The 10,872-nt window shown below is 37.0% G+C and overlaps 1 protein-coding gene across 1 annotated transcript in view; it reads right to left on the bottom strand.

Annotated features, from left to right (window-relative positions):
• Positions 1-1,926: 1,926 nt before the first annotated feature.
• The window catches only part of WDR36 (WD repeat domain 36), a 28,851-nt gene continuing 19,905 nt past the window's right edge, over positions 1,927-10,872 (bottom strand). Inside the window, exons 17-23 of the mRNA XM_079331325.1 lie at positions 10,098-10,205; positions 8,657-8,754; positions 7,472-7,614; positions 7,003-7,119; positions 6,717-6,798; positions 4,419-4,606; positions 1,927-3,070 (exon numbers count right to left, since the gene is read on the bottom strand). Of these exons, the coding sequence (XP_079187451.1) occupies positions 2,921-3,070; positions 4,419-4,606; positions 6,717-6,798; positions 7,003-7,119; positions 7,472-7,614; positions 8,657-8,754; positions 10,098-10,205 (886 nt within the window). The 3' untranslated portion in view covers positions 1,927-2,920. The remainder of the gene's footprint in view (positions 3,071-4,418; positions 4,607-6,716; positions 6,799-7,002; positions 7,120-7,471; positions 7,615-8,656; positions 8,755-10,097; positions 10,206-10,872) is intronic.

Raw genomic sequence — 10,872 nt, 5'->3', positions numbered from 1 at the left:
AAAACAGAGGGTGAAAAAACCCCCCTACTCTACAATCCTTACAGGTTTTGTAGACAAATCTTGTACACACAGATTTAAACATCTGCGCCCAGAAAAGCTTCTTGGATGTCAGTGAAAAAGTAGACATGTGCACTCAGCAAAATAAAGTATGTCCTTCATGAGCAGAAACCCTTTCACCACTGCTCTGAGGCAAAGTCTGTGAAGCATGAAGACTAGAGTACAATTGATATTTCTCACATTCAAGGAGGGGCACACAACATTAGAAAATAGCAGGTCTGGAGTATATAAACAGAAATGCATTATTCCCGTTAATTAAATTGCAGGCTCCATTACTACAGGATGTTGTGAAGGATAAATGGGTTCTAAAAGAGATTAGATGAACTCACAGAGAACAAAAGGTCTGTCACAGAACATTAAACACAACTGTCAGGCTACAGCTGGGTCACAGAGTATCTAATTGCTGTCTGCTGAAAGGTGCTGTGTTATGCTTGAGACAGGATCATTCTATACACGACCAGGCTGCTATACTGCATCTCTTCCTTCCTCCAGCAGGAGAATAGTGGGCTTGACAGAGCCTTTCTCTGATCCAAGATGAACGTCCTTTATCCACTCTTTCTTCCTCCACTGAGGCAGGTCTGCAAACACTGCCTTATTAACCTCTGAATATTTTGTCTTTATTCAGAAAATTATTCTGTAAGATTTTCTAAAGGAGTTACAGTAACACCTGCAAGCTGAGAGGTTAATTACCTATTACACTAACATGTAAGGGATTTTGGACAACTTCAGATCAATCCAATAAACTGGGAGAAATTGGGTGTCAAGAACCTTATCACCAGAAATTAGTAACTCTGTGGTACAAAGGATTTTCTTAAATCTCAGGAGCAAACTTCATAAACCTTGAGTGTACATGACTCAAGGAAAGTAGATTCAGATGGAATATTAACAGGAAATTCTTCCCTATGACAACGGTGAGATGGCATGGTGGATTACCAAGAGAAGCTGTGGATGCCCCATCCCTGGAAGTGTCCAGTCGGGTTGGAAGGGGCCCTGAGCAACCTGGTCTAGTGAAAGGTGTTTCTGCCCATGGCAAGGGGTTGGAAGCAGGTGATCTTTAAGGTCCCTTTCCACCCAAGACCTTCTGTTGTTACAGGATTCTGTATTTGCAGATAATTGATTCCAGTACACAGGACTCAAAGGGGTTCTACAATATGATGGCATTAAAAAAAAAAACAACTACACAGTACAACTGACCTACACTATTGCTTCAGTCTTCTGTCAAATGCAATGAATCATCCTCCAAGTTTAGTCATGAAACTGCATGTATTAGTTACTCTGTTGGTCTGAGTATGTAGCTTGAGCATATGAAATATCACAAAGGCCTTGTTCAGGAGACTCTTCTACTGGGAGGAAGTACTCTCAAATGGAACAGTTCAAGATAATTTCACTCATGCTGTCCCAAACAATGCCCAAACCTTATGGTTTGAAACCTCAATATCAATTTATAAAAATAACTGTCTGATTTATTTTAAAATTCCTCAAAATAATCCTTTTTTTTAGTCATCTTTCATCTTTAAAATCGAACTATTTTCATATGAAACTGGGCCTCCCAAAAATGTTTTTGTTGTTTAGTTTGGTGCTTGTGAAACCTTGGGTTTCAGCCTTATATTTTTCAGACTCTCTAATGCTTGGTGTGTAACTCTGAAGCTTCATGTTAGGTGTTAGTAAGTTCTCTTCTTGGGATAGTTACACAAAACAATCCCTTCCTAGCTAGAGAATCAAGGACAATGGTACCCAAAAAGCAGAAACAACGGAGAAGAGAAGGGGGCAAGCCAGGGGGCTGAGACTTCATGGCTGGGGCTGTGGTTGGGCAATTGACCCCACTATGCAGATGAACCAAAACTTATAAAAGTGTAAAAACTTGTAACTGGGATCCACCTTGGATTTGATTTGGGTGTAGCACCAGCCAGGCTCTTGCATTGGCCAAAGTGCATCCTTCCAGTAAATACCTATTTTATTCCTTTTATTCTGCCTAGTCTCTGTTCCAGGCCAGCCTTTCCAGGCATCACTTGGGTTTTTAAGGTTTTTTTGAAGTTCAATAATTTTTAATACAGCTGGAAATATTTGCCTTCAGAAATACGTATCTACAAAAGTGAGAAGACAACTGATTTTTACAAACATAGTAAGGTAAGTGCTCTCATTGCAGAGGAACACAATTTTTAGAATACTTTGCTCTAAACTAAAATAAAGTATTAACAATTCAGACTTTTTGCTTCATTTTTGCATCAACAATGACTTTATTAAGAACAATGTAGTTTTTTGGTCTCCTGCACAGAAGTTACATTCATACTTCTTTTTTTTCCCAGAAGTAATTTCTTCATTGTGAACTACATTTTATCTAGCCACAGAATCAGAGAATCATTGAATGGCTTGAGTTGGAAGAAACTTTAATGATCATCTACTTTCAAGATGATCCTTCCACAATGCCAGGCTGCTCAGGGCCTTGAATCCAAATGTCTGTCCACTGACAGCAGAGACCAACACAACAAATACTTTAGCTGCACGTAGTAATTTTTTTCTCCAACTGAAGTGAATCAAAAATAGGCAGTTATTTAGGCATGTTCTAAAATACTCTGCTATATGTAGATGTATAAAATACAGCACCAGAAGAAGCACTGGAATAGGATGGTGGAATCACCATCCATTGGAAGTATTAAAAAAAATGAGTAGTCTGGCACTTTGTGATATGGCTTAGTGGACAGGGTATTCAGCAGAAGACTTGATGGTCTTGGAGGTCTTTTCCAACCTTAATGATTTTACAACTCCAAGACCCAGTGTGATTTTTGGAATCCAGTTTTTTTTTTGCAATAATCTGCACTATTACTCTGAGGGAAATCTTACATAGACAAAGCCCTGAAGTATTTTACAGCAAAGCACTTTTCATGTATGTTAAAACACACAGACTCTGATTGAAGAGAGCCCGCAAGTGAATCCAAGTTTCCTCAAGTTGCATTGACAATTTGGATAATTCTTCCATGAGTTTTGGCTCTGATGAGAGAATCTTAAGATGTAACTGAAAATTAAAACAAACAGTTAGTGAAACAAATACAGATAAAAAAAATTAAAAGACTGTTTTCCCCATTAAATTCCAATAACTTTGCTTTCAGGAAATGTCTCAAATAAGGAAAGAACTCTTTTCCTTCAATTAACTTCCTCTGTTTAATACTGCCTCCCTTTTGCTAGTCTTTACAAGCCATTTTTCATGTACTAGATGGGATAAGCCAGCAAAGTGTCTGAAATATGCTGTATTTTTACTAGATCATCTTCTGGCAAAGATGCTGAATCTATTCTCATTCCTGAGAGGGTAACTTCCACCCCTTTCTGACCTGCATCACAAATTCCTCTTTAGGCTAGAAAGGCTAGACAGAAGTGCTAAGGCCAATCAGGATTATTACTTTAATTAACCATGTTGCACACATCAAGAATGATGCCAGCACACACTATAGTGATAGAGATGGATGAGGTCTCCTTATGTGACAAAAAGCAACCTTGTTAAAGCAGAAGGAAGAGAAACCTTCTGATCTTGCAGCAATTATTACTGCTTAATGGATGGAACATTTATTTTTCAGGCTACAATTTAAATCTAGTAGCCATGATATTAAGCTTTAGTCTGAAAGACAGTAGGTTCAGTCTGGATATTAGACAAAATTCTTTACTGTGAATATGGTGAGGCACTGGCCCTTTTATTACATGTGTCTGAATGTTTGTAACAATGTTTTCCAAGTAAACTGTTATTAATTACTTTCATGTGATTTCATAAATCAGAGCATCTCAAGCACTTGTACTTGAGAAGGTTTTCAATCTTCTGCAGAACCACTCTGTCTCCAAGAGTAAATGTTACCATGCTTCAGTAGAGTTTCTAACTTTGTAACTTACATACACCCTGGAACAATTTCATTAGCTCCATACTCAACAGGTAACACATGAAAGGCAGCCCACTGACATGGAAAGTAAAGTAGGTCATGCTTGCAATGTCTAGTGATAAATCCAACAAAATGTCTAATTTACTTCTCAACTATCATGTATTAAATTGTTTGCTTATTTAAGACATAGCATGAATCAGTTTAACAATTAACATTCACTAAGAAGTTACAGATGTTACAAAAAAATAAAACCAATTCTAAATAAGGAATACTAGAACAAAACCTGTCTGCCTCCTCACAAGAACATTTCTTTCTTTGCAAGTTTTTCTTGACTGTTACAAATGAATTGACAAATCATCCAATACATTCAGCTAGACATTTTAAAACCAATCTCAGCCAAAATCCCTTAAGATAATTTGAGTAGACAATTTATATCTTTTTACTGTATAACTGTTATTTTAAATAGGACTAAAATAAATTTTATAAGAAAACTCTTACCTTTAAAAACAGCGCCAGGTATGCCTGAGCGAGTTCGAAGTTGTACTTCTTGTTCAGCATCATCTCAATCATTCTCAGAAAGCTCAGCATCACCTCCACTGAGCCACCACCTTCAGGGGCCAAACCCCTTAGCTCTACCTCGATATTAGATGGCCCCAAACTCTTCAGCAAGTCAAGTGGAGCTTTATCTGTGTTAAAACATTGAGAGACACATTATCAGTAACATCTGCAAAACAGAATCTAACAAGATACTTCACAAGAAAGGCTTATTCTAAAATTCTTAAACAGTGGCTATGAATTTCCGGTTTTTACTGTTTTCTTTTTGTTTTTCAAAAAAAAAAAAATTTGATTTACTGTCCCACCACATACTGGAAATATAGATGCACTTCATTTGTAATTGACAAATACAACTAACATCTTCATATCTGCTTCAATTTTTTTTCCTCTTGCGTCTTTTAAGTTAAACAAAATTTCTAATTAACCACATAACATTGTCATTTCACATCTCTTGGCAGAAACAATGCACATACTTGAGATTTTGAGCTGTTAATCGTGAATATACTCTGAAAGACAGAGAGCACTACTTCTACTAGGCATCTTTACTCTAGCTGACATCAAACAAAACTAGAGATCTTCTAGTGCATCTAATAAAATTATTACTTTTTTTAAATGAATGCCTTATGCTGGAGGGTCCTAGGGGAAAATCTTTTCCACAGTAGAAAGACTTCCCGTCTCTTCATAATTAATTCTTCTCAAGATTTCTACCATCGTACCTGAAGACCTATGAGGATTCCATCCATTTGCTTTAAAGATGAAGCAGCAAAAATATATTTGGTTGCAAATGCAACTGATAGTTATAACACTTTTAAATGTATCTGATTAATATTTCTTTTGCTAAGAAGTTGCTAAGAAGACCAACTTCATGTTAACTAATGGTGTTAGGCATTTATCCTCAGATGGTATAAATTGGTATTTGATTCCTACAGAAAATCATTAACTAGTTTTAAATGCAACTGGTTTTAACAATAAACAGATGCATTAAATATCTTTTTTTAATTACATTAAACAAACAAATAATGGAACATGTAAGTTGATACACATAACATAGAAAAGGCTGCAGCTCAATCTATGTTCCACAGTCCTGAAGTGAGGTGTCTAACCCTGTTTTCATCCCAACAGTAAACCAGGACGGTTTCCAGCAGGATTCTTTTTATTTGCAGGGCCCAGTCACCTTTACAAGAGATGGCTGTAACCTAGCAAGCAAAGAGCCAAGCTCCCCATCACCAGCTTGCCCAGCCAGAATCACAAGGCCCCCTGGATTCTGGCTGTGGCACAGACCTTGGAGCACACCTGCCTTACAGTGGAGGTGGCCTCAGGCAGGTCCCCATGCCCACTAGCACACATCACAGTGCACTTGCTCCCTGGATTCACCTCCTCTGAGTGGCTCTGAGGCACTTCAATAAAACACTGTGAAACTAAATGCTAAAAATGAGGTGTAAGAACACACCCTGTTGGTGACAGATAATGAAGTTCTGCACACAAAACATTTTAAGTGCACATGAGTAAGCTGGCCATCTCAAGAGAGCTTAAGCAGGGGTAGGAAAATTCCCAACAGAACTGCTTTGTGGACAAGCTACTGTCTATTTACATTTCCAAGTCAGCTCTATTAGCAATAATTAAAAAAAAAATCTGAGTTTTAATGATTCTGTAGCATCACAAGATAAATATGAAAAACAACTGGTACATTCCACAGGACATTTAAGTGATTGAATTTCAAAACAAACTGAATGTTCAAAGAAATCAAACACCTTATTTTTATATCATTTATTTCTTCTTAAGCTTTCAGTTACAGGGCAATGAATTAACACTTTAAGTTTGCTGAATGTCTAGTGAAGTAGCCCTTGAAAGAACTTGCTAGGCACATTATGTTCTTCCTGTTCCAGTGAATCACCAGACTATTCCTTACCAAATCAATCTCTCCCTTCTTTCCTTCCTTTCCCTAGTAATACTACATATCACCTTTTCTGGGTGATAACATCACAGTTTTTAAAAAAGTTAATGATCTTAGGAACACAACCTCCTTTCTCCATAAGGGTTTTAGCCACAATTGCAGACAAGCTGCAGTACCAATGGATCTTTGATCCAGTCTGGCTATCTGTGTATTAAGTAATTTTCGTTGCCTCTTATACTCTACTATGCAGATTTTTTTTCACCACATATGTTACAATGCTGACATTAGAAATCACATATATATAAAAGCAGAATCAACATTTTAACTGAAGTATTTTGTTAACTTACATTCATTGGTGCTCAGGGCTTCTTCAAGATGAAGGTAGAAATCAGATTTCTGCACCAGTACCCCAAGGTTTACCACCTTCGACTAGACCACAAAAGCACAGCAGTATGTCCATGAATATGCAAATACATTTTTACAACTCAGTTAAACTATTCTTCTACTGAGAGAATAAGGCTTTGAGAAAAAGCAATAATGCAGTGAGTTAAAACTGGTACTTTAAAATCTAGTGATTGAGATTTCTTTTAAAATATACTACATAAACATAATTATATACATTCTAGTTTTTACCTGTGTATCATTTTCCTCCTCTGGTGGAATATATCGGGGTATAAGACCAGGAAGTGTTGGGATGAAGAAAGGTGCTGACTTTGGAACTTTCGGTGGCTCTTTTGGTTTATTTTTTTTCTGTTAAGTAGATATTTGAATTAAAAACATTATCGTCATAGTAAGAGCATGTGGGAATATTTTGTTTGTCAAGAGTTTAATTTTTAAAATACTGTGAAAACTCTAAAGACTAACTGAAAAGTAAATATACAAGTAAAGTCCTTTACTACTAATTATGAAGGTACTATTCAGCAGAAAAACCACCCCTCTCCCAAATCCCAGGAACTGTGAAAAGCACCACATAGACTTCTACTGCAAAATCTAGAAAAATATCTGAAAGGCAGGATCAAGTTTCATGAATAGAAATTCATGCCTATTCACAGAAATAGGGCAAATATTCAGATGTACACTATTTTTTGCACAGTTTCAGTACCTTGATAATATCAAGGTTGAGAAGATTTTTCCATCTTGATTCTGGTAACAAGGAAAGTGTCACCAGCTGCTCTCCCAGTTGCTCAGGTGAGACATATTCTATCATTTCATCACATGGCTCTTCATCTCCTGACACATCCACATCTTGCAGAAACAGATACCTTTTATGAACATTCATACTCCACATTTATTTTTTTAAAAATCAAGCCAAACACTTTTATTTATTTTGCACTTTTTGAATAATAACTGTGTTATAGTTATAGACATAGGTGCTAACATAACATAGAGCTGAAAAGCTACAGAAACAATTTGTATTATCTATGAAAATAAATTATTTTAAAATATTATAGCAAGATGCAGAATTTAATAACCCAATTTTTAAAGACTGACTGAATTTACATAAAAGCAGTTTACAGAGTTATTGAAGAAAACGAGATATTGACAGTAATCTGTTGTTCTAACTGTATAAGCATATACACAGTAATTTCAGTTCTAAACTACAAAATCGAAATCTCATATATTCACAACCTCTTCAAAGGTATAACTGAAGTGGCACATAAAAATAAACAAAGTCTCAACATTACAGCACGACATCCCACAAGAAAAGTCATAATATCAGTCACTCGATTTTCTCTTATTTCCTGTATGGTCTTGACCAAACATGTCTACTTTTCTTTCTTTCTGTAAGATATTACTTGGCTAAAACAATGAATCTAATGGACAAGCCTGAAACAACAGAGGAATGTAACCCATTATGAGCCCTTAGCATCTAAACATCAACTTTACATTTGCCAAAGACACAAAGTGGGTTAAAGATTTCAACCAGAATCATTCAAAGTTGTGGGATGAATTCCTGTCTCCCTAATTTAATTATGTAAAGCAAGTGTGTGCTTACTAAAGCAGTCATCATCATGAGGTATTTTTGTGACCAATAGCTAGGTGTACTTCTCCTCCAGATGGAGATGCAAATGCAGGCACTCCAAATTTGGGCAGACAAGATCCCCATCTAGAGGACTTCTGATGCACAACCACTTATATTAATTTAGAAAAAAAAATTCTACTTAGGCCTTTCTTTCACTGGGCACAGGCACATACCAGGTCAGCTGAACCAAATCCTCTTGCCAACCAGACACTGCAATGAATCTGTGGCATAAAGCAGGGAAAAATAAAATACACTGAGGATTACCTTGCATGGGGCAGGTGCTGGGGAGAGTCACCAAAGATGGTTCATAATCTGCAGGAAGGGGCCGTAATGACACAAGTGAATACAAAGAACGGTTTGACCTGAAAAAATAAGATAGGCATTTTAAAAGCCATCTCCAGATAAATGAGAACAAGTACTTCTGATATAATTTACACTGCAGTCTAATACTGCTGCAGCATGGCAATTCACCAGGTTCTGTTCAAGATTTGGTCTCATCATCTACCAGATAAGCAGGTAATGAAGTGTGGCAATAGACCCACCTGAACATCTGAAATATAAATGTTATGTTCAAGTATTACTGCCATGAACATAATTGCAGATTGCAGGACCTCAGTGTTCTTGAAGTGAGAGGCCCAGAACTAAACACAGAATTTGAAGTGTGACCTCACCAGCACCCAGGACAGGGGCAATAACTGCCCTGGTCCTGATGGCCAAAAAATCCTGTGCCAGTGTTCCAACACCCTCACAATCAAGCTCTTCTTTCCAATGTGTAATGTAAACCTATCTTCTTCAGTTTGAAGCCATCTCCCCTTTTCCTGTCACTCCAGGCCTTTGTCCAAAGCCGCTCTCCAGCTCTCCTAAAGCTCCTTTTGGTCTCCCCAGAGCCTCCAGGCTGAACACATTATACACACATAAATAATTCATCCTGCTTTCACAGGATTTTAGGAAAATACTCTTCACAAATTTTCTTCAGGTTTGAAACATGCACAAATAATTCTGGCAAATTGCTTCTTCTGTTAATATAAACCAGTGCTAGGTAAGAATATCTGCTGATATTCACAAGGAAGAACTTTTACTTAACCACAGGAAGGGCTAACAGCTGAACACTCCTCAGGCAAAACTACAACCAAAATATATAACCTGAAATAATCTGTCAGCTGAATGGGAGAAAGACCCAAGCCATTTTAACAGTGTGTTACTTCAGTACTGGACCTGAACTGTCACTTGCTTTAAAACTCTATCAGGAGGAAACTGAATTAAACCACATTTTACTTCCGTGCTCATTTATCACTAATAAAGAGAAATAATCACAACTTTCATATACTGCTCAGAAGTCTCAGGCAACACTGTACAGCAGGACACGAAAAGCACTTCAGAAAGAACCCTATTTGAACAAAGACATTTCAAAGTGGTAGGGAAAATGGAATCTAGGAAAAATTTTACACACGACATAACAGGAATTCTTAAGAGTAAGAAACATTTTGGGAAAAGAGATCATTTAAACATTCTGAATAAGTAATTTAACTGTGGAAATTTCATGACTTACGAATCAGAGCAATACAGAACGCCTGTCCTAATTAAAACCAGAGAACACAACACACTGGAGATGATACTTCACAGGGCAATTCTCTATTTGCAATAAAGGTGATTAAAGAACTCTGTCCCATCCTAAATTCTGTGTAGAAACAGATTACATACTCACCACAGATAAATTCCAAGATCATCCACATGTGCTGAAGCCAGAAAATCTCCTGTAGGGGACATACTAAGGCTCACAGCCGCAGAGTCTACCAAAAAACAATCTATGAGACTATGGAGAAAAAACACAACAGAGAAATTATCAGCAAGATACACTTGTTTGTCTGCACACATCTGAATTACAGCTGAATGCAAACAGACCAGCAGAAATAGGGACACAAACCAGAGTAGCAGAAATATCCAAATATATTATATATATGCAGCAAGTGACCAGCACTGTGCCACAAGTGCCACAAGCTCTTGTCTCTACAAAATGATAAAAAATTGGATAAAGCTGGCACCTCCTCAGACATCCACACCCTGAAGAAAACGTGATGAACCATTCAACTCCTTATGTCTAACATAAACCTTTTACTGGCCATAAATTCAGTATTTCCAGTCAGCCCCAGCTGCTCAGACTGACAATTCACTCTCTCAACAGACTTCATATACACCTGGTTAATACTAGCACCTAATGTTTCTAAAATAAAGTATGTCCTGTAGAATGTGAAGTTTGATTATCTGCACCAGCTTTGGCATTACCACATCTTCAGCCTGATAAACCGTTCCTTGATCATTTTTTCTTGATTGCAGAAAATTGAAAAAAATGTCATGTTAAAACAAAAGTTAAAATGCAACTATAATAACATATTATTATGCAACTATTTTAACAATGAGACATTTAAGTTCTGAATGATGCACACTTCAGCAGACTTCCACTCAAGCCCAGGTTGACAGCA

The sequence above is a fragment of the Erithacus rubecula genome (genome assembly GCF_903797595.1).
Source record: "Erithacus rubecula genome assembly, contig: SUPER_Z_unloc_2, whole genome shotgun sequence".
NCBI classification, from domain to species: Eukaryota; Metazoa; Chordata; class Aves; order Passeriformes; family Muscicapidae; genus Erithacus; species Erithacus rubecula.
This window is presented reverse-complemented; position numbering and strand designations above follow the sequence as displayed.